The sequence below is a fragment of the Danio rerio genome, chromosome 1 (genome assembly GCF_049306965.1).
Source record: "Danio rerio strain Tuebingen ecotype United States chromosome 1, GRCz12tu, whole genome shotgun sequence".
NCBI lineage: Eukaryota > Metazoa > Chordata > Actinopteri > Cypriniformes > Danionidae > Danio > Danio rerio.
This window is the reverse complement of record NC_133176.1, coordinates 45,025,271-45,053,011: the sequence shown is the minus strand read 5'-3', so window position 1 is coordinate 45,053,011 and position 27,741 is coordinate 45,025,271. Positions and strand designations below refer to the sequence as shown.

The following is a 27,741-nucleotide window of genomic DNA, read 5'->3' as shown; positions in this document are numbered from 1 at the left end:
TATATAACACAAGGGGAAACTGGTCAGGTAAATGTAAGATTCATTTAACATTAATGTTTATTTAATGTAAATACAAATGACAAATGAAGCCTAAGAGCATAATTGAGTAGGCTACACCCTAGCAGAAATCAGAAAGTCTCGATTTTAATTAAATGATTTCTGTGGGAGTTTGTCAAATCTGGTTTATTGGTTGTTGACTACATTTGATTTGTCAGGCAAGATCAAATTGATCTTAAAATAGCCTAATTTAAGATTGTGGTGTTTTAAACGTTAAGTTTGAAATGTAATTAACACGAATAATAATAATAATAATAATAATAGTATTATTCTATTTTATTTATCCAAAATATATGTTAAGAAATACATTTCGTATGTTAAAAATAAACATATTGCTATTTAATAGGTCTATACTCTAATATTTATTTTGTTGCCTACATCATTTGTACACACTGTGAACGGTTTTACTCTGTTAGCACTAGGATGTCGACTGCTGGCTATAGGCCTATTGTAACTGGCGGTTATTAATGGGGGGGGGGGGGGGGGGGTGGCAACAGAATATAATATAATTCGCTTACATAAGTCTTTACTGAAGCATGTTACACGCTGAATGTCTAGGACCACGGGCCAACACAATTACGTCATGACGCAAAGAACGTTGAATCTTTTTTTGAACTGTTCAAACGAATCGATTCAGAGTGGTTCTTTTCGTTACAGTTGCACATAGCGGAATGGCTAGTACGCCAATTCGTCTTTCTCAAAGCTTATAGTTGCGGCAAATGGCGTGATGTTTACGTTATTTATGATTAGACATATACTGCTTTTACAAGCAGTGAGCATTTTATGTGTAGAGATGGCCAACACACAAATACAGCGATAGAATAACCGAAGTGAAGAATCCAAACATGGTTTAAATCTGAATCCAATTTTAAGCGTCTTTGCTTTCGGATTTGAGCAGTATTGAGGCTATTTATCTACTGTGTGTCTCCCACAGTCTCCCACAGCGACTAGCTCTTTTTTCTTTCAGTTTTTTTTTCTTCTGAATGCTCGTTCATTCATGTGTGGTGTCAAACTTCTCAACGTCATCATGACAATACATGGAAGCGCGCGCAGAATGTTCGAGAGCACACGCCAGCTGGCCTGACCCCAGCTGTTTGTTTACCACGTGCTTCTCTTACACAATGTAAACACAAAAGTAATCGGTGCACTTCTCTAGGAGCTTCAGTGCTGGAGAATGTTTAGTTATGATGCACTGGCACTAGATTTTGCCTTAGGAATGGGATATTTACATGACATAATGCTCAAAGTTTCATACAGTAATGTGCAGGCGAAAATGCACGTTAGCCTAAAGTAAATCAGATTTAGGGTGTGTTCACACTTGGCATGCTTGGTTTGATAAAAAATTTATAAATATAAATTTTATTTATTAAACATACATTTTTGCAATTGTGTCAATGCAATTTCTTTGAAAAGGTGTGGTTAGTGTAGCCTACTTCTAAACTCTGATCTTTCTCATCATAGTCACATTGTAGCCCATTGTAGATCAAAACAGCAATCTGAAATACATCTCCTTATGGGAGATTTTCATTTGCTTGTGTTATGGGGAATTCCCGGCACTCATTTGACTGTCCATTTTTAACAGATTTTTACATGTTCTCATATACATGTACCAACAATGGCACATTTAGCCCACTTCGGAACATTACTTTGAATGTTTGGCAAGTTCAGTTGGAAATTGCATCATAAAATCTGCTATTTAGATTCATATCTTTACATTTGGTCTTGAAAATGAATGTAAAACCTTTTTTGGTCTGGACTAGGGCTGGGGGATTAATCTATTGTGGTTTTCATGCACATTTGTCAGCAAAGCCAGTTGTAGTAAACCTCCAGCATCTGCTTTTAGATGGAGCCAATAACCTCATCAGAAATTGAAATCAATTTAATTGGATGATAATGACACAGAGATAAATCACTGATTTTGTAGCATCACCTCGAATGAGGACTCTGTGTTATAAATTCTGCATGTGAAAAACCACATAGAACTTTATATTTATCCCATACTTATTTTTGAAGCAACTTCAGTCGAATGTTTGAAACAAATACTTCTGAGATGTTTCTGTAGTGTGCAGTTATTTTTCATGAATAAAGGTAAATAATCGGTTTATAAGGCAATGCTAGGAAGATATCTTGGGTTTCTTCATTGGAGGTTTTTGGAGTTTCTGTGCAAGAGTAACCTCTGGCTTTCGGAGGAGATTTACTACTGATCACAGAACCGTCGTTCTTGACAACTGCATCTTAGCTCAATCACATTTGTTATTCAATTTCAATTAATCGCCCAGCAGCGCTAGTCTGAACAAAATGAAGCAAAGGAACTGAGCTACAAGTGTGAGCACATCTTTAGACAGTTAGCATGAGACACATTTCATTACCCAACAACCTTTTTTAATTTACACATTTGCATATAACTAAACATGAAAAGTCATTCAAAATGTCATGGAAAGAAATTCATTTACTTAAACTGCATCGCTCACATCACCAAGCAGGCAGGTCTGGTCTCTGGTGTAATAAACGGTGTGTATGCATGCTGTTTTTCAGTCTAGCTGGCTGAACGTCATGTACTGCATGTAGCAAGAATTAATCAGGAATTTGTTTTTGTGCACAATGTCCAGAGATGTCAATTTGCCTTATGCCATCCTGGCCACCTAATAGTAGACAATGAAAAGAACAGCCTCCTATGGTGAAGAGGTCAACAGTGTGACCTTATGTGCAGCAGTACTCGAAAACTATAAATATTTGCCTACAGCTCACTGATGAAAGCAGGTTATTCATGGGCAATTGAGCCCCAATTCCATCTGTTTCCACTCTGTGTTTATTAATATTCAAACATGGTGACATTTCAAAACCAAAGGGCTTATTTCTGAAGTTGATGTGATTTGTAATCATGTACAGAATGCTTGTATGTTACTGTGTGCTTATGACTAACATAAATTCAGCTTTGCTTTAACTTTGAGGTTACTTAACATGCAAATGAGCTGCTGAGCAGCCTGTCTTTGAGTCGTGCATGATGCTAATGAAGAGTTTTACACATGCCAGACATGACTCATAGTTAATTCCGAGCCTAATTATTTCTTTCTGTTCATAAGACCGGAAATTGCTTTATTCAGGTAGAAACATACCCTGGATAGTGAGGCGATTCGTCATCAGCTGGATTTGCATGTTTGTTCGCCTCAATTTTTGAAAAAGAAAAAGATTATGTAACTTTTAAGGACACAGATGTGAATTAGTCATCATGTTTTGCAGGCTCCTGAGTTCTGAATCCTGCCTAAAACCCACAAAGATGATATATCTGCCAGTGTAAGTGTTAACATAATGCTTTACAACATCTTTAATAGCTCAAGTTGTCTAGTCATTTAACTGATCACCAAACCGCAGCTACAGACATTCTGAAAAAAGAAAACGGCCACGATAATTGATCGCTCAGCTCAGCAAGTTGCTCATCTTCATAATGTCTCAAACTGTTCTTGCATCAACAGCTTGTAAGTCTCTCTAATGAACAGTTGCTCCAGCATTTCCGGTATCTGCTGGTTTTACAGACCCATTGAAAGAGAAATCACTCTCTGCTGTTTAAAAAAACACCAATTCTCCTGCAAAACATAGTTGTTTACCACTAATTCTGTATCGAAGGGTTATATTGTGGATATTTGTGTGCATACATGGCCACCCATTTAACACATGATGAGACCAAAGTAAGATTAGGGCAAAAATCATTCAAAGTTGTTTATGAGAGTCCTGTGGGGAACGTCGGCTGAGAGGGTAAATTAGGGGCAACAGCTGCTGGTGTCACTTCTACAACTTGTTTGTAACATCTCATGTTACAGTTTAAGCTCACAAGACAGGGCACTTGCCCTCTTACATAGATTTAGGATCATGAAGCCCCTTATAAAATTGTCGGCAGATCTGTTCTCAGATCAGCATAACAAGCCAGCTTGCACTTAGTTTCAGCAAAGCAAAGCATTTGAGAGAAATATTGCAAGACAGGCTATTTATTCGCATGCACCACATTCATCATCGTTCCGGACATATAAATCATATCTTCTCTCTTATAGTGCTTAGTCAGCACTACGTATTCCCATTGACCCAGAAATGAAAACTCTGTCGTCGTTTACTCACCCTCATGCTGTTCCGATTTTAAACCCATGTGAAGTTCTTCTGTGGAAAGCAAACAAACAAAAAAAAAAGGTTCATCATTTTTGTCCTGTCTGATTCCTCACTTACAGCTTTGCTTTTCTCTAACATGGATTAATTTGCTGTCAGAATAACACTATTGCCCTGAATTAAACACTATAGTCTCACTGCCCAGTCACACTCTAAACAACGTGCCTTATGTGATTTAGGCCCCGTTTACACTAGTGCGTTTTAGTTTTAAAACGGCGTTGTAGAATGAAAACGATCCGCGTCCACACTCGCGTTTTACCCAGCGTTTCTGAACTGCTCTCCGTCCACACCAAAACGCTGAAAACGCACATCACGTGACCACACACACACTCTCGGGCAAGCGCTCCAGCATTTCTACCCAGATGAGAGCTCTGCTTGTCGGACTGCTCATCACGCATCTCCCGCTGGAACTAATCTCACTATATTTGCTAAACGTGATATTTCATTCATGTTGTTGTCTTTATCTAACGACAAAGGCCAATTCCCTGACTTTGGTCATTGACATCTATTAAGTTACTTGTTCACGGGTAACATGTTTTGGTTAAGCGCAAAGATAAGTTAATAATTAATCCAGGTACATTGACTGATCGCTCGTCTTTATTTCCTACAATGTATAAACTTATTGTATGTTATACTTTTATAATTATCGATTATTAAAACTGATATTCAGCAAAAGAGAGGGTGCGTTTCGTATTTTCACTGAAATTGAAAGGAGGCAGTCGTTATCGGCTCCGTTTTGTTATAAATATCCACACAGTGAAGATGACGCTCATATATGCAGCAGGACGCCTCAACATTTCTGCTGTCTGTTAAGTTGCTAATATTAAAAAGAAAATAGGCAGTTCCTTAAATCATGTTTACATTTTATTGTTGAGAAAGTGAAACAACGTAGCCAAAGTGATGTGAATGAAGTTATAAAGTACACTGTTCCCTTTGAAGATTTACCCGTGTCCTCGGTATAGTCTGTTTTCCATATCAAACTGAGAAGGGGGAGACTGCAGCCTTGATCAAACTTGCGAAGTCTTAACTTACAAGAAGAGGATGCGAGACTGAACTGTGTGTGGGCTACTTAATATTGAGGAAAAGCCCCAATCAGATAGGCGAACGGGGGAGGCAGCCCCGCCTCCGTTTTCAGATGTCTCCGTCTTTCCCCATCCACACTGAGACGGAGCAGCAGCGTTTTAGAATGAAAACGGCCTCTCCAGCGTTTTCAAAAAGCTCCGTTTTCGGCGCTCGAGAACTCCGGCGTAGTGTGGACGGATGGCGTAACCGTAGCAAAACTTATGCGTTTTCAAACTAAAACGCACTAGTGTAAAGGGGCCTTAGATAGTAGTGATTGTTGCACTGATACAATATACACTGTAATAAATGCGGGGTTCAACATTTTGTCCCTTTATGTTGCCCTAAATGCAAATTAAGGCCCCATTTACACTAATACATTTTAGTTTTCAAACAGCGTTTTAGAATTAAAACGATCCGTGTCCACACTGACGTTTTACCCAGTGTTTCTAAACAACTCTCCGTCCACCCTACACTGCAGAAAACACACATCACGTGACCACACACACACTCAGGCATGCACTGCAGCGAGGAGAGCTGTGTACGTCGGACAGTTCATCAAGGATCTACCGCTGGATCTAATGGCTCGTTTCCACTGACTGGTACAGTACGGTAAGGTTCAGGTCTGTACGGGTCACCTTTATCAGGCTTGCGTTTCCACTAGCAAGGGTACCCTTTTGGTGGGCGTAGTGTATGACAAAGTTTCAGTCGACGTCATGCTCGCTCGAGAAAATGTCTACAATAAAGCTGCACAGGTCGCTCACATATCATATGAAAAGCACTTCTCTCAAAACAGACGTTTTACACACATAAATATTTCTGTATTAATGGTTATTACTAACCTTTCTATGAACATGATTTGATTATAACTGCAGATCAATAGCAGTGCGAAATAGCCTAATGTAACGTCTGTAATTATTTTAAAGAAATAAATAAATGCAACATATATGAACACATACAGACCCTTAAAGTCCTTGATATGTTACCAACTACAGAAAAAGTACACACAGTTATTATCATCAGCTCAAGAAGTTAGTTATTTCAGATATAGGCGCGCGGCGAGCGCAAGTAATCTCTCGCTGTGTATTTCAAACATGGCGAGTCCTTTGTTTACATTCTGGCTTGTTGCGCAAGCGAATGACATATCTCTGTAAACCAATAGCGTTCAGCTGTGCGTCTAGCTCCGCCTTTTGGTACCCTTTCTTGTGTTTGGGACCCTTTCGAAAGGATGCCGAAAAAGTGGTACGGTACGGTTTGGTACGCCTTTTGACAGTGGAAACGGCCATAAAAGCGTACCAAACCGAACTGTACCCTACCGTACCACTCAGTTTTGTCTATCTAACAACATATATGTACACACCCACTATACATATACACTTGTAATCATGCTTATTTATCTGCATACTACTGATTATTAATAGCAACCTGTACATATATTCATATATTGTTACATATACTTTTGTAATCATGTTTATCTATCCCTGTACATATATTCATATATTGTAACATATACACATGTAATCATGTTCATCTATCTCTGACATATATTCATATATTGTAACATATACACATGTAATCATGTTCATCTATCCCTGTACATATATTCATATATTGTAACATATACACATGTAATCATGTTCATCTATCCCTGTACATATATTCATATATTGTAACATATACACTTGTAATCATGTTCATCTATCTGCACACTACTGATTATTAATAGCAACCTGCACATATATTCATATATTGTAAATCTGTTCATAGCTTATCCAACCTGTATATAATGTTCATAGTACATCCATCCCATCTGTAAATATCACCATAGTTTTCTATAACTGCACTTTATAACTTATTCCTGTATCCTGCACTTGCTGCTATTGCACTGCTGGTTAGACCTAAACTGCATTTCGTTGCATTGTACTTGTACATGTGTAATGACAATAAAGTTGAATCTAATCTAATCTAATCTAATATTCCCAACTTTGGTCTTGTGAATATATTACTTGTTCTCAGGTAACATGTTTTAGCTGAGCGCAAAGATAAGTTTATATTATATTATATTATATTATATTATATTATATTATATTATATTATATTATATTATATATTATTTAATGTAACCGCGTACACTGATTCTGCACATTTGACTGATTGCTTGTCTTTATTTCCTTTATTGTATAAACTTATTGTACGTTATACATTTAAAATGGCCATTATTGGTTATTAAAACTGAAAATGAAAGGGAGGCAGTTATCTTGTAGGCTCCGTTTTGTTATAAATATGAATTCAGTGAAGATGACGGTCATATAAATATGTAGCTACACGAAGCCTCAACATTTCTGCTGTCTGTTAAGTTAAGCATTTTTTCAGTTTCAGTTTTTAGGACTGAAACTGCATACGTTTAAAAAAAGGGTGGAGGATTTTAAAAACAAGGTTGTGGTGTCAGTGTAAATAACTAAAAAGTCTTTGAAAAGAATGGCATCATGCGTCATGCACATCATAGTACACGTTTAGGAAATTGTAGATTAAAGACAAGCTCAAACAAACATACACAACAATGGTGGAGAATGTGGTAGTTCCTCTTAAAATATTTAGCTACTAATATATACTTTTGAGGTACCAAAATGGACCCTTCTAGTACAAATGTGTACCTTTAGAAGAGGTACCACCCCAGTGACAGATTGCGTACCTTTATTTCTGAGAGTGCACACTGCAAATAATACATAGATATGAGACGGCATAAGGTCACTTCCCTACAGGTACTCTTTACTAACAAGATGACTGCAGCAAATACTGGCCTGGCATTTGTAATACAGAGTTTTTGGCCATTTTTGTTTGTTGTTGAAAAGGTTGTGGTGTAGACCTGAATCTTTTTTAAAAAGGCATGGAGAAAAAAAATATATAACTTTTAGATGCATCATTGTCATATAAACAGTTTAAATGTGATAACATCCAATGACAATTAGCCAAATCATCAGGACTTCCTGTAGAAATATGACCTTAAAATTAGTCTTTTTTTTGTATTAAATACTGTAAATATTATTATACTGTAAATATTATTAGCAGTCTTTGTTAACATATATTTATTATTATACTTCATATATTTATGGCTTCTGATGTACATTTATTCACCAAACATATCTTATAGCTTCATCATTAGACACTTGTTTAAAGGTTTGGAGTCAGTTTTTCATATGTAATGTTTAAGAGTATACTCATTTATACTTTACTTCTTTACCAAAACAGAGATTCAATTGAAATGCAATTATCATTTACATCATATCTATTTGCTTGCTTTCTGTTTCACTCAAAAGTCATATAACAAGGGTTTGTTTGTTCTGTAGCAGAAAGAAAATGCATGTTAACACTAGGTAGAAAGCCTTACCCCACAGTCTGAGTAGGTGATAAATAGTGAAAACAGATTCACTGATTACACAGATAAGGAAGTGTTTATTTATGCATATTCTGGCAGTCTCTATCTGACACCATCTATTATTCTCTGTGCTGAACTTGCGCCTTGAGAGCAAATCTAATTTAAGTTCACTGGGCATCTCGTCTTGTAATTGTGACTGCTCCTGCAAGACCATCAACTCTTTTAAACTCTAAAAAAGTGATCACATATTCTCACTAACCTTGCTCTGTCAGGACCTGCACTATGCACTCCCCTTACAAAGCTGGAGGCCCACTAGTTTAGTTGTAATATTAAGTTTCAGATGTGCAACTGGGAAAGCCAGGGCTCAAGGCTCAGTGGAAATTTCCACTTCAAATTCAGACAGCAGCCTTTGTTCTGGTGCAGGGGGCTTGCCACAAGTCGCTGGAAATTGGCATGGGACTTTGTTGTGAAAGAGCGCAAACAGACAACGTTTTTCCCCGTCAAAGAAAATGAAAAAATAATGGTTAAAAAAAAAGAAAGAAAACAAATCGGTTTCAACTTTTGGCAACCCCTGTTTCTGTTTTATAGGCCTCCAGTGAATAGAAGGATATTGAGCAATTCAAACCTTTAAACATTTAATGTTTTTCAGTCTTAAGCAATTTATTTTCTCTTTTTTCTTTGCATGAATTATTTGCTCCTTTAGCCATCAGGAATACAAATTACCTGAACTAATATCTTGTTTGAGGTCCAAACAGTCGTAAAGAGCTGATGATCAACTTAATGTTAGCTGGCGTGTAATGTTTGCTACTCAGTGAGGGGCGTTTACAGTAATAACATGGATTTGCAGTTCTAAGCTTCAAGATACCGAGCTCCTCCTTTAATGGTGGGGGGTAACAACTACACTCCCTGTGATGGAAGATTACAAGAAGTACTCAGCGAGGAGTCTTCTTTCTGCTTCACTATGTTCCCATGAAGAAATATGAGTGTTAACTTACAGGAATAGGAGGGTCATTGAAGCAACTATGTCTTCAAAAGTGTGTCACGTTGTAGAGAGGTCAATGAGGAGCGCTGACAGTATGAGCAGTACGAGTTATTTTGTTGAATTTATTTGAAATGTCTTTAAATGAAAAGCTAGATAAACACTTTATAATTAAAATTAAATCTGAAATTCAATTGCTAGTCATCTATTATCTGGCCCTAAAAGCAATTTAAAATCGTCATTATATATCTTGTCTTGAAAAAGGTGTGTGAAAACAGTATACTTGCGTCTTAGAGATGTAATTTTGATGACATCTAAAATATACACGTACCACTTACTAAAAAGGCAATACCAAAATGCACTGTGAAAAAAATTATGTTGGAAAGCCATGAAAAATGATCCATCTATAAACATTTGATTAATTTTAACCTGTACTCCATCTGCTAAATAACAACAGTACAACTTAAGTAAAAGATATACAGGGTGGGCCATTTATATGGCTAAACCCTAATAAACTTATTGTGAATTTCTCAAGAAAAAAACAATGCTGTGCTTGGTTTTAACGTAACCTTATTCTTTTATGAGTTATTTACAAGCCCCCTCACATATACTTATGTGCCACAAACTGGACGTTAGTATCACCAACCAGTCCCATTTTATTAAGGTGTATCCATATAAATGGCCCACCCTGTACTTCCAGATTTTGTTGAATTTTGCCATCAACATAGCAAATGTGTAAAGTAAAACCAAGAAAGTGATAAGTTGACTTTACATAATAAAGTAAATGAGTGAGCCCCTTGTAACTTAAAACACTGAAGTTGACTTAATTTTTTACTTAATCATTTTAAATGAACTAATTACAGTGTGGGCTAAAACTACAATTGAGTTGTGCAAGAATGATGTTGGAAACTGGAAGTCATAGTTTTTTTTACGAGATTTCTATGGAGTTATAAAAAAGTTTTAGGTTGTAAGTAAAATGAGGAGGTATGTGGTAAATAAATATTTAACTTAAACGGTTGGTTCGAGTCCAAGCTAGTTGGCATTTCTGTATGGAGTTTGCATGTTCTCCCTGTAGGACATGGGTTTCCTCCGGGTGCTCCGGTTTCCCCCACAGTCCAAAGACATGCGATATAGACTAAATTGGTCGTAGTGTATGAATGACTGTGCTTGGGTGTTTCTCAATACTGGGTTGCAGCTGGAGGGCCTCTGCTGTGTAAAACATGTGCTGGATATTTATAAGTTGGCAGTTCCGTCTGTTGTGGCGACCCTTGATTAATAAAGGGACTAATGGCTGGTTTATATGAGTGTTTATACTCCGTGTCAAGTGACCAGAGTTGCATGCCTTGCACATTGCCGTACATTTACACTTCTGCATGCTGTTTGTGTTGCTCTGCAATAACACTTCTGAAATGCTATCTGGCAGTAGGTTGTTATGTTCCTCGGTGTCGAGTTTCTTTGCTGGTGTTTTGTTTTTTCTGAACGCTATACCTTAAATAAGTGATTCAAACTCGCTTATTTTGAGGCTGGAATTGGCGAAGGTGCAACAACTTTAATCATAAGGTAAACACAAAACAATAGTTTTCATCTGGAGCTCTTTCGTGGGACTCGACACTTGTAAACACTCGCTCCAACAGGATCGCGAGGTTCTCACTCTTGCTCACACTCATCAGCACTACCAATCTGACCAATTACAGAGCTTGTGCTATGCGTCGTTGCGATGTGTAGTTACATTTGAGAGGTTTTTACAGCTACGGGAAGGCCTAAATGACCATGTAGAGGCTGCGCCAGAGCATACACATGCGCTTGACGGAGAAGTCCAAGTCAGCCTTAAGCTGAAGGAAAATGAATGAATGAATTTAACTTAATATTTTGTTCTACAACAAACTGCACACATTCGCACCGATGTTTTTGATATGAGAGTTTAATTTACATTGTAAAGTAAAAAGGCTTTAAAAGTATTGTCAAATTATATAAGCCACAGATGCAATTTACCCATAGAAACCCATTGGATAATCTTGAACTCACATTAAATTATACTTTCAGGTTCTGACGTTGTTCCCAAACCACTTGATACATGCATTTTAAAAGCTTTTTTATGGTTTCAAACCTACAGCCTTTGTTACTAGTACTACTTTAGCGACTAGGCCAATGCAACCCCATACATACCGTATTGGCTATAACAATTCATAAAAGATCAAACTCATGTTTGACTACCTGCATAATAGGGCTGGGTGATTTGGCCTAAAAATCAAAATCTGAATAATTCAACATTTTAAGTCTATTCCGATTATTTAATTTATTTATTTTATTTTACTGCCCTCAGTTCATGGACAAGTTTTGTAAAGTAAATATGCTCACACATTACAAGAGAGATATTTTTTAAAGAAGGTGCATTACTGCCATTTTAAAATTATTGAAGCAAACACACACACACACACTATCTACTTACCATGATTATTTGTCAACATCAATGTTGAACAACTGAAATTAAAAAGTACATTGCCTAAAATCAAGTCACTTTTTCTTATACATTTTTTTAAACAAATATGTTGCAGTTTTGGAAACAAAATTAATTTTCAATGTTTTCCATGTTAAAAGTAGAAAATAAGCAGTATCTCCTTAAAAAAACTCCTATATCCTGTAACTAATATTTTAAACAGTGCATTTCTTGCATCCTCTGTAAACAACTATTCTAATGTAAATAATAATTTTAATGTAATAAAAAAATATGCCATCTCAAGGCATCTCTGGTGCAGCTTCCAATCATCGTCAATGTATTGCTCAGGAAGGCTCAACAATGGGTCCATCGGTCTATTTAAGTATAAACCAGCCTTAATCGGGGTCACGTGACTCCACACATGGTAGGGAAAGTAATCGGGAAAGAATAAAATAAATAAATCGACTTGAAAAAATGAGATCGATTATAGGTTCTGATTACTTTTCGATGAATCACCCAGCCCTACCTCATGAAAAAGTTTCACTTTGAAGAATAGGAAATTGTGTGAAACCAAGGAAATGCCTATGTTGGTTACCGGTAAGACTAAAAAGTCCAAAAGGGGAATAAAGCACCTGGGTATTTTTGGAATAGAATATAGGAATCTTTTTTTTTTCTTTTTGTCAAGATAGACAGTTGCCGATACGGTCTATGGATATGAACTTTCTGCCATTTAACTTCACTTTTTAATTTGTCCATGAGTCATGTCTCACTCAGACGCAAAAGGAAGCATTTATTGCTGTAAAGAGAACTATAATTACACACTGTGTGCACAACTCCGATTGCTAAAGTGTTTGCATAGCCAGTAATGGTGTGAAACCCAGTGAAGCAGACCATCAGCACACACCTTTATAATGACCACTTACGTTGTCTGGCGGTTAAAGACCGGTTACATGCTTTATTGTGCAGATATTTCACACTGAGTGGACTCTAACATATTAAATATAAATGATGTTAAAGTTGCATTCCAGCAGTTAAACTTCAAATTGGACCTTTTTAAGAAATCTAAAGTGACTTTGAATAACATAAGGAACTGTTTTTGAACCCTACAAAAGGACACTGAACTCAAAGCACTGTTTTGATGCGAATTGTAGGGCTGAACAATATATTGTTTGAGCATCGATACCACAATGTGTGAATAAATGAATTTATTTAGTTTACAGGGACATGCACAAAAATTATATTGACCTCAAAAAGGAAAGATGCATTGTGCCAGGTTGTAGGATTGCTATTTTCCACCTGCAGACCCTAGACAGGTAAAAATTTTAATAATAATAACCAATTAATTTAAAAAATCAGTTCAAAACATACAGGCATAAATCCCATATAAACTAAACACTGACAAATCAGAAACATTTTACTCAGTGTGTACAAATTTGATTTGACAAAAACCATCTCCTAGTCAGGCGGGAAAACATCTTATAATTTGCGCATGTGATTATTTCTGTTTGGGAGAGAATCCCATAGATTTGTTGCTTTATATATAAAAAAAAGACTGACCAAAACTACTAAGGTACAAAACATTTCCCTCTTACCATAGAACGTGTCAAAAGCGATGTTTTCTCTTTGTAATTTGAAATTTAAAAAAAAATTAACAATGGAGCAGAAAGATTGTGAATAATTTTAAAAACAAAACAAATATTGGAATATTCAATAACATTATTAAAACTTTAAGATATTGCAGTGATGTTATAACCAAGGCTTTTTTATCATGAATACTCTCTTGTATAATTATTCCAAAAGATAATCATTATACAAGATGATTAACAGGCCTGAGAGCAGCTAGTTATACAGTACAACAAATGTGGAACAATCATAGTATTTAAATACATAACGCGTTTCGGGTCTGGAACATTCGCGTGCATATGAATGGAAGTCTATGAGGAGAAAAGTCCAGTGTGGCCGCAGCTTTAAAGCTAAACTCAGCAGGACATCGGCCCTCCTGGAACAAGTTTGGAAACTCCTGTGCTAAGCTAACAGTGCTTTAGTTATAAATATGTATTTTTTTCTGCATTTATAGTAGTTTATGTTGTTGAATTAATCTCAGTTTAAGCAGATTCATCAAAACAACCAAAAAATGTGCCATGCAATATGAACACACACACACACACACACACACACACACACACACACACACAATAAGCATTGTTTTGAAGAAGCTATACACTGTTGTTGTGTAAATAAATGGCTGAATGAATTTTGCCAATGTTTTCAATGAGTGCTGTGTAAAAAGAACCCTTGGGTAAAGATAGTTGCTCAACTGATTAAGTCAAAGTCAAAGTCAGCTTTATTGTCAATTCAATCACATGTACAGGACATATAGAGAATCGAAATTACGTTACTCTCAGACCCTAGGTGCCTAACATATAATGTTAATACAAAAAGTAGAGTTTTAATAAAGAATTTACAATAAATACAATTATACATAAAATGTAATCTAAATATTTACCTAAAATTTAGTCTAAATATATACCAAAATGTGATCTAAATATATACATAAACTGTAATCTAAAGAATAATAAAAAAGAAAGAATAAAAATGGTCAATACAATACAAAAACATTAAGGGCATATGGCAATGAGTGCAAACCAGAGTTGTGCAGATAGAACTGTATATAGTGTAAAAAGGCTTGTAAACATGAGAATAACAATATAAACACGCAATAACATTAATAGTTAGCTATCCCATTAGCTATTATACTGTATGTATATACCTAGTAATAAAAACAACCTTCAGTTTAAATTTGCCGATGTTTAACAGTAACTGTAGGGTCTCGGTAATAGTATTCAGGCCATAAAGTAACGTTTTCTAAGGTTGACATCATGTTTCCAAACTTTGTGTGTCAAACTGAAGTTCTACATTTTAAACTTGCCGCCTCATTTTAACTTGGAAGTCGCCTCAACATGTGTGTTTTTACAGATGTCTAGAATGAAACCGTAGCTTAACGATAGTTTATTTAAAACCAGCCACCTTCTTGAGTGAACATTACATACGGTTCCCCCAGATGGTTGTCACGGGTGCCTCACTAAGCAGATTTAGCGTTGGCTAAATATACCCATTGTGATCTAGTGAGGTGAATGATGACCACACAGATTCGTTGACTTTGACACGGGGCCTGCATTGACTTCAGCTGGGAAAATTCAATGCATGTAAATGCACGCGCTCAATGTATCCCAATCTGGCGGACTGTTCTCCCTTGGGCAGATTTGTTGGTGGTTAATCAGGCTTTTCCTCTGCTGTCTGGAATACAGCGTGTTTATATTGTTCACATCAGGGCACAGTAGGTCTGAAACTGCGATCGGAGCTTAGCTAAAGCACAAAGTGAAACGTGACATTGTGCACCGTGTTCTAGTTATGTAATGATGTGGTGAAGTGGATATACTGTACAGAGAGAGAAAGAGATGCAGGGAATAAAACAGAAGGCAAGGAAATTTGTATTAAATCAAAATAATTCAAGCACTTTTCATTTATTTTCATTTAAATGGGCTTCAAGGTTAGTTTCAAGTTTTAGGTGTACTTGTAAATATTAAGTACTTGTGTTAAACCTTGTATCTTTACATTTTGACAGTTCTATGTGTTTTTTTCCGTCTATAAAGCATTGATTAATGTCCGTTTGTTGGCTTAAAATGTTCTAGTTAATGAAAAATGCATGACTTTGAGCCATCACTGCTTGATTCCAGTGCTAGAACTGGATTGTATAAATAATTATAGGGTTTTCTTTACTGGAGAGACACAGTATCAGTAAATTCTGATGTTTTATGGATTTCTGGAGTAGTTTGTGCAAAACAGTCAGCCAGTATGTTCTTACATAGTCTTAGCATAGCCTTTCATCTTTTATAATGTCAGATTCTGTCCAAATGTCTTTTATAGCCACCACGAAGTTCATAAAATGTAAGTTGAAATAATTTGATACGCTTACTAACAACCTAAATGGTCTTGATCCATAATATTTGCCTGAGCTATCAATCCCCTGTGCTTTATGCTAGGCATAGGCTGGTATAAGATTCTGACTGTATGATAACCTTGGATAAAAATATCACGGGTTCAAGGTATTGTGATTACTGCTCTAAAATATATTCCTTTTAAATGTCTGGGTAAAAAAAACATTTTTTTCCCCTTTAAACATATTACAGTTTGAAAAACACTTCAAATATATTATTTTACAGCTATTATTGATCAGATGTTATACATAGACCAATATTATTGATTAGTACAGATGTTATTCAAATAAAAGACAATTCTTAAACCTGTCTGATGTCGCTGAGTGGATTATATGTCATTGCAAATCAGATCAATGCGTGTCTATTTTTCATAATTTAAAGTTACATGTTACATATCAGACAGAGAGTGTTTCTGATATTACTGATCAGATGTTATACATAATGACCAATATTGTTGATTAGGACAAAACCTTAGATTTTTTAGACTAAAACCGGCTGGTCTGATTAAAGCTTATACATCAGATCAATTTGTATTTAGTTTTAATAATTAAAAGTTATACATTACAGATCAGAGTGTTTCTGATATTACTGATCAGATGTTATAGATTAAGGACCAATATTATCGATTAGAACAGAAACAGATGTTATTTATATAAAGACTAAAACGTGTCGGAAAGCACGGACTGGATTATAAGTCTTTACAAATCAGATCAATGTGTGTATTTTTAATAATTTAAAGTAACACATTATAGATGAGTGTTTCTGATATTTCTGATCATATGTTACACATTAATGACTTGATTAAAGCGTGACAAAAATTATTAATTAGAGCAAATGTTATTAGCAGTAAACATGTCAGCCTAAATAATTCAAATGATTTATTGACTTCTGCTGTTTTCATATGTTTAAAAACAGATTTCTGTACAACTTAAAATGGCATCTTTGAATATCTTTTCTGCTAGAGATCCAGTTGTCCTAAAAAAAAATTGACGGTTTTAAAACCTAGACTTTTTCAAACCGCGGTATCATCCCATGCCCCATGTCTGTTGCTGGTCATTTAACTGTTAAGTCAACGCAGTTAAAATCCATAGGAAGGGGTCAGACATTCTCTTCATCTGATATTTGAATTGCAGAATCCTATAGTGTTTTTAAATCATCACTTACTTTTTTAGGATAACATTTATGTAAAAATATTTTTTAAATGTTATTTCAAATATTTCTTAGATTGTTTTTGTTGCTTTATCCGTATATTCACACTAGGTACAGTTGCTTTGAACCGTGATGAAGCACCATTGTTCCCCTTCCCCTCTCCCTAGACGCCCTGCACTCACACTGCATTTTGCAGGAGGTTTGCTGAAGGTGCCAAGAGGGGTTTGCGTCTTTAATACTTTAAAGTTAAAACATCTGAAAAGATAGTTTTGGTCATTATAAAACGCCTTAACCCTTTCAGTATTAGTTCTATTATATAGAATCAAGAGTGTCTGTGCTCCGCGTCTCACGCCTTCAAACGCCACCGTGCGTTTACTGTGTGTCGGGATTGCCTTCTGAGGTGAGAGTCATTTATTAAATGAGGAAAAGATTCTCGCAGCTTCTCCTACTGCAGCAAATCACAATTTTACCGTTGATAATTAGCGCCAGATAATCAGGAAGTGACGGTTTTGTTTGCTTTAACTCATCAGATGGAAACGCTGCTTTATTCGCTCGTCTTGTGCGATAATCCAGTTTTGCGCGTAAAGTTAATTCGCATTTTTGGATGGGAACATAGCTAATGATTGATGAATTGATGTTTACTATTTGCATCTCCATAAAATCTAATAAACCATCTATAAACATTTAGCGATCCCTCATCACATTTTCACTGTGGTATTTTCATGCATAATCTATAAATACAATTAAGAAAAAGATGCTACAAAAATAAGTGTTTTATCAATCCCAGAGTCTAACAGTATTCAAGTAAAATAAATGAGTGATAAAATATAAACAATTCAATAAAATTAAAGTCACAAGTGCTACAACTTATGCCTGAATGTTTTTAAAATCATTATACAATTCCAGGCGTCAAAAACACATGCAAATGATCAATTCTAATACAAACTCAACGTTGCATATATCCTGTGTTGTGCGAAGGATCACATTCTGATGTCGATGCTGAAATTATATATTGTGTAGCCCTAATTGAGACTTTATTTTTATACTTCCTGATACTTTAGTTAATAAAACGAAAATAGTGCATGATCAAAAGGAAACTATATAGTCAATCTTGTTTCTTTATTTTTTCAGTCTCAGGCTTTACTGTATGAGAACTGCTGTATTTATCTAGAAGCTTGCTTTCTTAAAGAAACCTATATGTTATGACAGTAAAAATGCAAAAGCAAGGGCCACTTCAGTGTTCTGCTCTTCCTCTTAGCTCCGAGTGACTCAGTGCACTACTGAAATGCTTTTCCTCCTCACTGGAGGTGAAAATACCATTTGGCATTGTCGTTACTGCAAGGCAAACACTGCAGAATGACCCTGTCTGGTCAGTTCAGTGACATGATGGGAAGTAGGGGTGAAAAGAGACTAGATATTGCACCCAGAGGTACAGAAGATCAGGAAAAAAAGGGCTATTTAGTTTCACATCCCCTTTTTTTTGGTGGCAGCAATGACTTGACAGACACTTCAAAACACCTTTTGTGTTGGAGGCTGTTTTCCTCAGCAGGACAGTGGCTCCGTTATACATTTGCTGTCTGCGAATGTCTCGACCAGCAGAAGTTGGTGCGTGAAACTGTCACTCTGGTATACAGGGAGATTTCCTTAAAACTGTCCCTGCTGTGACCTTTGCAATGCTTTGCTCATTTCCTTTTTGTTAATCTGGCATGTACTTTCAAAAGCTTTTAGACAATCTGACCTGCTCACTATTGGAGCTTCTCTGTACATGCAAGGGTTCATGAAAGTTACGTAACTGTCTTACTGCGCTCCATCGAGAATGAAAGGAAGGATATAGGTCTACTTCTCTTTTAATAAACATCATCTCAGAATCACAGGGTTACATGTGGGGAAAACCCCTTACACTCCCAATGTGAATTTCTGTTATGTCATGAGCAAACACAGGATTTTTTTCCTATCAGTGCCATAAACTGCAATCAATTCTGCTATAAATCAGTGCTTCAAATTTACGATCTGTTAAAATTACTCATGGTCATAAAGTAAAAATTGATTGTTATCTGGAAAAAACGCTTCAGCTTCAACTTTATAAAGCCGCGTACGAGAGCCAGCTCTGTTTGAATGGCTTTCTTTCTTTCTTCAGTGCTGGAACAAACTCACACCAAAGCTAAATTGGATGAGGACAGCAGCAGCTAGACAATGCAGACAGAAAAAGGGTTTGCTGAAGTATGAGAGCCTCATTAAGGTTTATTACCTACATGATAAAACTTGCTTCGCGAAAAATAGGGCTGGTGTATTTAAAATAGCAGTGAAATAGTAATTACTGGATAAATTCGGTTCATTATTACTGCTAGCAAAAATGGAATTAAACGGCATTGTTTTAGATCATTAACTTGTTTTGCTTTATTGTTTTGTTTTAATCTTTACTACTCTGTAAATTCCAACAGTGAACTTTATTCAATGAAATGTGTAGTGAACTTAATTTACTGAAAGTTAATTCTACTCATTTGAAAGGAGTTTTAAACGGTCTTGAAGATAATGAGTTAATTAAGTAGCTTAAATAGCTTGAGTTATCTTTTTGGGTTTTTCAGTGTACACCTCAGTTACGATGATCTAATCTGAAGGATTACTGACTATTGCTACTATCAGATTTAATGGTTATTGTTTTGGCCACAGCAAGCTGTTGATTATTGTTTATTAATGTTGGTTTAAAATGTTGACATCGACACATACTAAAGGCTGTTGTAGACTTTTTTTATACCCAACAAAATTTCATTGTGCACTCGATTTGCCCTCATTATGGTTAATAAACACAAACACAAGTCTCGCTTGGAATGTTGTGACTGTTAACTGGGGTGAAAGTGATGTTGTAACAAACACTTCCAGCTCTCATACTTTGTCTCCGAGTAGCTCACTGTAACCTGGCATTGACCTTGATTTAAATCAATTAAAGTTTCTCTATTATCATCAGTGAATACTATGGCTGAATATGCACACTCACTCTTTAAATACTCGTATGAAAACTTGAATGTATACTAATGATACTCTTGATTACTCTCTGAATGATATTCTTTTATCGGGTAAAACTGTTCATCATTCATTTTAATAAAATTGGGCTAGATTAAAAATTTGTGGCTATGTAAACCATCTTGGTATTAAAAATACTTTCAGATTCAGAACAAAAACATACAAATATCAATAATGAGTCAAAACTTTTGATTGGCAGTGCACACTTTTCTAATCACCCATGTGCTGTGATTGCAGTATTGTGCCAATAGATGTTTTTGAGCCATTTTTTGATTGGCAGAGCTTGTTATAAGTTCCATTCCTTTCGTTTGTTATATAAAAGTGGCACATTAAGCAAGTAAGCATGTAGCATACATGACACACTGAGGAGAAAAGAAGGAAAAGTAATGCACTGTGGCCAAGGGAGCCTCTCCCAGTCTTGAACCCATTCAACATGCCCAACCCCCTCATTCCTTTAATATGTAGGTCCTTCCGGATTCTTTTCCCTGTCTTGAAGTTGTGGAGTTTTCCCAAGTGCATGGACTTATGTGCTTGCGGGCATTAAAAATGTCAGAAGTTTTGGCCGTGTGACAAACCAGTGCACCGGAGGCTCAGATGAGTAATGACTGTAAAACAAAACAAAAGAATAAGAGGCAAAATACCATCCTGGACCAGACAGATTCAGACCTCCAACCTAGCCTTAAAACAAAAACAACACAACTGTTTACTAGTACATATTGTTTTGGAAATTCTGAGGGATGCTGTTATTGATATAAAAGAGTGTGTGTATAGGCAGCTGCTCATTGATTTTCTGTTTGGTTATTTACCCTCATCTGTCAGAAAGCTTCGCATGGGTTGAGCTGTAACAGACAGAGACAGAACATGACAGGCAGAGTTCTGGGATTGAAAGTAAACAGTGTGTTTAAGGTTTGTAGGAATTTGGGTGAAAGTGGGAGCGTTTCTGAATGTGTCCAAGGCTCTGGCTTTTTTGAACAGGTCTAAGGCGTCCAATGTTTTTAGGGAGAGTAATGCTCTTAGTATGTCTATATACCCAGTATGATGGATAACCATCCGCTGGATGTGATGTTACATCACTAAGTAGTTTTTCAACCTCCCCTTTGTTTATACACAGAGCCTCACATGTGCTGTTACTCTAGTCTTATCTACTAAAGGCATGTCCGGACATGCCCCTGTTGGGAGGAGCAACATCCTATTAATGTCCAGTAAAACCAGTGTCATTTCTCACACATAAACAAAGAGCCATACACAAACACTTTTAAAACCATTGTATGGATGTTTTACTGGTTCCGTTTGTTCTTGAATTAGACTTTTAGATTGTAGGAAAAAAAAATACAACCCTCTATATTTTGTAAGCAGTTGCTTAAGTTTTTTTCTACTATGGTGAGAAGCCTTTGTTGTGTTTAGGCTGAGCTAAGGCCATTTTCTGCCATTTTTCCCAACACCGCATTGAAGGCCTCGTTTACACTAATACGCTTTAGTGGTAAAACGCATAATTTTGCTATGGTTATGCCTTTAGTCCACACTACCCCAGGAGTTTTCAAAACACTAAAGAGGCTGTTTTGGTTTTAAAATGCTGCTGCTCTGTGTCAGTCTGGATAGGGGAAAACGAAGATGTCTGAAATTGTGTGGCTGCAGACATTCACCTATGTGATTAAGGCTTTTCTTTCCCTCAATATTAAGTACTCAAAGTTCAGTCTTGCATTATTTTCTTGTAAAGTTTAGACTTCGCAAGTATGATATGGAAAACAAACTCCTGGGGACACGTCGGGTAAATCTTCAAAGGGAACAGTGTACTTTATAACCTTATTCAAATCTCCCTAGCTTTTTTTGTTTCACAAACTTAACAATAAAATGAAAACATATGATATTTTTATTTCGATATTAACAACTTAACATGCACCAAAAATGTTGAGGGGTCATGTAACTAAATATTTATATGACCGTCATCTTCACTGAATCCAAATTTATAACAAAACAAAGCCTACAACAAAACTGCCTCTTTTCATTTTCATTGAAAAATGCAACTCACCCCCACCGCTCTTCAGGTTCGTCGCGCACAACTCACCCCCACTGCTCTTCAGATACGTTGGGCGCACATGCCCCCACCGCTCTTTAAAAATGTCGCGCGCACACACCCCCACTGCTAAAATGTATCAGATGGGGCCTAAATTACACAACAGATAGATAGACAGACAGACAGACAGACAGACAGACAGATACAAACAAAAGACTCAGAATATAGACAGAAATCAACTTCATTTACTGCAAATTTGCCTCTAGTCTCTTGCCTTTAAAGACACATTTCAATTATGTTATTAAACAGATTTTCCAAAGGTTTAAGTATCCTATTTAAAAAAGTTTGGTCTTATTTATATTTAATAACGCTATCCAAGCACATGAAAATATAAACTCTTAGGGTCCAGATACATTTGAATTGGTTTTGAATGTTAAATAATTTAGCCATATTCAGCTTTGTTTAAAATCTGAGGCTTTCCGATTATTTTGCTACCAAGAAATTAAAATACTGGACATAAAAACACGATAATAACAGACCAAATCAAAAGCAGCGCTGACTCTCATAGATTCGTTAACACTAATTTCCCACAGACAGACAGTGTGGGATTTGCTTAATGGCTCCTGCCGGACCAATGTTCTCAAACTCTCTCTACTGGAATATTACATGCACTGCCCAATGCACAATTTAAAGCATTAATGAGTTTATTCATTGGTCTGTTGGGTGCATAAACAGTTGTTGTGGAAACAGTCTAGAAATCAAGCCAAGTCACATATCAAATCACAGTCATATTGACGAGAGCCTTTCTCTTAAATGTGCATGGGTGATTATTTCCCTTTGGGATTGAGCTGACAAAGCATAAATGGATTTACTGCACTAATGGCCATGTGGTCTGCTTTCATCTGCACTAGCATTTTGTGATCAATGAATCACCATCTAATGTTTCTTTTCCCTCTCGTTTTCCATCCAGGTTATCCATGACCTCAGATTTACAGCATTACAGTTTCAGGATGCCGAATATCGGGTTCCAAAACCTTCCTCTCAATATCTACATTGTCGTCTTTGGGACGGCCATATTCGTCTTCATCCTCAGCTTACTCTTCTGCTGCTACCTAATTCGGTAAGATCACCTGTCTTTTCTACAGTGTGTGCAGAGCAGCAAAATGTGTTTCAACAAGCCTCAAAACGCCACACATTTTGCCTTATTTGCCTTCATCAGGTTTGAAAGTCTTGGCGTGATCATCAAAAACATACAGACTACAATACAGACCTGCTGCAATTCAAACATTTTCTAAGCATAATTTGCATCATGATTGGTTTGGAAATGAGTGAAAAGGCTTTAAAAAGAATTCACATGTGATTGTAGTTAAAACCTGTGGTGTAGAACAACACCAATGTACGTCAAACATCACCGTTATACCACAAATATCAGTTAGAGATTTTCAGGAATAACATATGCTGACGCCATACTACCTACTATGAAATTATGGCCACAAATGCTTGGACTAACCATTGTTCAGTGGTGTTCATCTAGACAGTTTTAATGCATCATGGTCAAAAGGTAAGAAAAAAAAAAAAAAAAAATGGAGGGGAGTGTGAAAGACTTCAGTGGAAGCTCAAAGAAAGCTGACAGATGGTAGTGGAACAGAGAAGTTCTTTCATGTTCACACAATGTCTATGTGATCTTGCTTTTATTATGCTCACTTTGAAGATTGAAACAGCTCTGCATTTTAGAGCCGTGCCTTGGGCTCTGACCACATGGAGAATCTTTTTGCTATACTGACCGAACTCTGCAATGCGGAAATAAGCTATTTTCTGTGATTGTCTTAGGACTTCCGATTTAATTGCCTATAGGACAAATAACTTGGAGTAACAAATGGTCAAACTACTTGCTTTACAAACAAGTGTTTATGACTATACATTAAAATCTATATAATCAATATAATAAAAAAATCATCAACTTGCAAAATCAAGCAGCATAACAAGCTGTTTATTATAGTTAAAAAAATCTAATCAATGCTAGTGAATCAGGCCAGAAGTCTCAAGCCAATAATATTCTTATGGCTACACCAGCTGCAACATAAGAGTAAGATCAATACAGAAAGATTTAGTATCAAATAGTTGTTTCCCAATTTTTTAAACCGGGTTCCAAAGTGGATGAATCTGAAAACAACACCCTGGTGTTTTTGTGTGAGCATCCAATCTGTATATTTTGTGAAATGATAATGTCATCAGCCCACGTCTTGACCACAGTCAGACGCTACAACATTGCGTAACAGTACACAACAATTATGGCAGACTGCATGCTTGAGCTCCGTAGCTTTTGCAGCACAACCCAAGAGCTTTTCTAAAAAGCATTCATTATAAATCTTGTAAGCGTATACAAACACAAGATGAACATGAACAAGTCTTCTCTTTTTTTGTGCATATCTGTGGCAAAAATCACAGCAGCATATACTGGTCTAATAGGTTTGTAGTAGTTAATTTCAGTGGTTGTGTGTACTCATTTTCTTTGAGACAAAGCAAAAAAAAGATCAAATAGCAAATAACGTGATTGTTGTCGCACCTTTGTTATTGATAGTGGTTACCCAGTATGTGTATATATATATATATATATATATATATATATATATATATATATATATATATATATATATATATATATATATATATATATATATATAAATGGGCCTCTTAACAAGAAGATCACTGGTTCAAGCCTCGCCTGGGTCAGTTGGGTTTTCTGTGTTTCTGTGTGGAGTTTGCATGTTCTCCCTCCCTGTGTTCGGATTTCCTCCAGGTGCTCTGGTTTCCCCCACAAGTCCAAAGACAGGTGAATTGGGTAAGCTAAATTGTCCGTGGTGTATGTGTGTGAATGAGAATGTATGGGTGTTTCCCAGTGATGGGTTGCAGTTGTAAGAGCATCCGCAGTGTAAAACATATGCTGGATAAGATGGCACCAGATTAATAAAGGGACATAGCCAAAAAGACAATGAATGAATGAATGAATAATAGTTATAAAAATAACAACAACAACAACAGCGTCATAATAAAAAGTTGTTTGTGCACAAAAAAAAAGCATTTTCATGATGAGTAAGAATGTTGAACAGTACAGTTTGGAGAAGCTAAGAAAACTGACTTTTATAATCTGAAATGAAAAATAAAAATCACCACTACAAACTCCCACCGCTTGGATTTGGCTTGTGGTTTCAGTGTAGATGGATATAAAAGCTTCTTATATGCACTTAACCCCAAGCAGCTTAGTTGCACAATCAAATGTATTTTTGACCTTGACAAGACTACTATTCATTGTGTCACCAACACCCTTTAGGACTGAGTGAGCTATTGCATCTGCTTCATGACATTCATTTGAGTATGAACCTGGTAATGAAAAAAACTGGCCACTTATATTTACCATACAGAAATAGGAATAGCATCTGGTTCCTCATGAAGCATAAAGATACTCTCACACACACAGTAATGTGCAGTTAGCATCTTTTAATTAAAACAGTGAGAACCAGCAACTTATCCAAATGTTCCCTAACCAATGGGGCAGATGTTAAGCTCCTTACTCTTTCTTATATAATCGTTATGTTTGATTTACGCAGCTTCCACCTTTTTGCATTTTCAAATGTACATCTGAATCGGTTGCCTTGACTACTGAAAACGTTGGATTTTGTATTCAGATTACAAAGTCATTTGTTACAAAAAAAAAAGGCAGTCCCTCTTGCATGCAATTAGTTCATTTCTCATTTAATGATTATGCATACAGTACATATAGTGCCCGAAAAATGAATCAGATACATTAGGTTCACATAAAAATGCATCATTGTTATTCCTAACTTAAAAATATCTACAATTTATCTTAGATGAATGCCCAAGCACTCTTTCCTCAACATGTTTGTTAGGTCGTGATGGTTCACTGTACCTCTGAAAAGCAGCTCTGAAATATTTATACATAACACCAGCTGAGTAATATGAAAATGACAACAAATCGCAAATTCAGCAAGCACTAAAATAGTAGGCTACCATTCTACGTAGCTCCATAATTCACTATATTTATAGCATGCTATTTATCACCTCCACATATACCTTCAGCGTCACTGAAACAATAGTCATGAGTCCACAATGACTATCCACGGCTTTTCATATCATTTTAAACATTTTAGGCTGTTTTAGGCTACTTCAAGATGGACTTGAAATTCAATTTAATTCAAGTTTTTTTGTTTAGTGCTTTTCACAATAATTATCATTTCAAAGCAGCTTTACAAATGGTGTAAATAGTAGCGTGTATGGAGGTGTAAGGAATGTAGTTGCTTTGACCACATCTAAGACTCTCTTTACACCTAGCATTAGTATCCATTGAAAATAAAAAAGGCAAATGAAAATGATGAGACTGCTATGTACAATGTAGTGAAATATAAATATTGTTTTGTGACCTCGCTTTCTTAAAAGATGTCCCATAACAAATTACATTATGTCAGTAGGCAGATTGTTAGTGATCTTTAGTGGCTATATGATATATAAACTCATATGACCACATGATCATGATCATTTTATCATTTCCACTGAGTGGTACAGCAGGGTAAGGGTTGGTACGGGTCACCTTTATCAGGCTTACGTTTTCACTGCCAAAAGGGTACCAAATGGTGTACAACAAAGTTTCAGTCAACCTCATTCTCGCTCGAGGAAATGTCAAAGTAAATCTCTACAGGTCGTTCACATATCATACGAGAAGCACTTTTCACAAAACAGATGCTTTATACACAAATACTTGTGCATAAATTCTATGAACATAACTGCTGATCAAAATAACCTACTGTAATGTCTGCAATTATATAAAATAAATAAATAAAACATTTGAAAACATAAAGACTTATAGTCTCCGATATGTTACTGATTACAGAAAAACTACACACAGCATAGAGTTAGTCCTTATTTGGCTTCAAAAACAACATGCAACATATAGCTCACAGTCAGTGCAAACCTCTCAACTGTGTCTTTAATCTTCACCAGCACATATAACCCGTTAGAAAGTAATTCCGTCATTCTTAGTTCATAATAGTCCCAAAGGTGATGATAATAGTTATAGATGGCAGTGTGTTAATCTTTAAGGTTGCTGAAAGAATCATTTGGTCCTTTGTTTTTTTTCCCGGGTTCTCCTTTGCTTTTTCATGCTTCACTCTCGAGTTTGATCGATTTGATCAAGGATCGGATGTAAGAAGCACTTCAATAAATCACACGCACATTATTATCTTGAGCTCAAAATGTTTGTTATTTCAAATATATACAAAGGCAAGCACACGCAAGAAAGCAAAACCACTTGTGCTTTAGACGGCCTTGTAAAAACTACATGGCACAGTGTATTTAAAATTTGTCTATGCATTTCAAAATGGCGCTTCCATGGTTTTTATTTTCCTGGCTTTTGCACAAGCGAGTGACGCATCTCTGTAAACCAATAGTGTTCAGCTGCAAGTCTAGCTCCGCATTTTGGTA

The 27,741-nt window shown here is 36.2% G+C and overlaps 1 protein-coding gene and 2 long non-coding RNA genes across 9 annotated transcripts in view; 1 reads left to right on the top strand and 2 right to left on the bottom strand.

Moving 5' to 3' along the window:
* The window catches only part of rnf24 (ring finger protein 24), a 70,082-nt gene that overhangs the window by 20,545 nt on the left and 21,796 nt on the right, over positions 1 to 27,741 (top strand). For 5 of the 6 annotated variants that reach the window (XM_073943587.1, XM_073943578.1, XM_073943579.1 and 2 more), the window contains 1 exon segment: positions 23,216 to 23,365. In XM_073943587.1, coding sequence (XP_073799688.1) covers positions 23,223 to 23,365 — 143 coding nt within the window. In that variant the 5' untranslated portion in view covers positions 23,216 to 23,222. 6 annotated transcript variants of the gene reach the window in all.
* LOC141386141 (uncharacterized) lies at positions 9,615 to 14,127 on the bottom strand. The gene is made up of 3 exons (XR_012407409.1): positions 12,272 to 14,127; positions 10,314 to 12,143; positions 9,615 to 10,055 (listed from the first exon to the last, which is right to left on the bottom strand). It is a non-coding gene; the product is annotated as an uncharacterized lncRNA (long non-coding RNA).
* The window catches only part of LOC141386140 (uncharacterized), a 33,522-nt gene continuing 23,669 nt past the window's right edge, over positions 17,889 to 27,741 (bottom strand). For both annotated transcript variants that reach the window (XR_012407407.1, XR_012407408.1), the window contains 2 exons: positions 22,261 to 22,395; positions 17,889 to 20,836 (listed from right to left, as the gene is read on the bottom strand). This is a non-coding gene — a long non-coding RNA (uncharacterized lncRNA). The remainder of the gene's footprint in view (positions 20,837 to 22,260; positions 22,396 to 27,741) is intronic.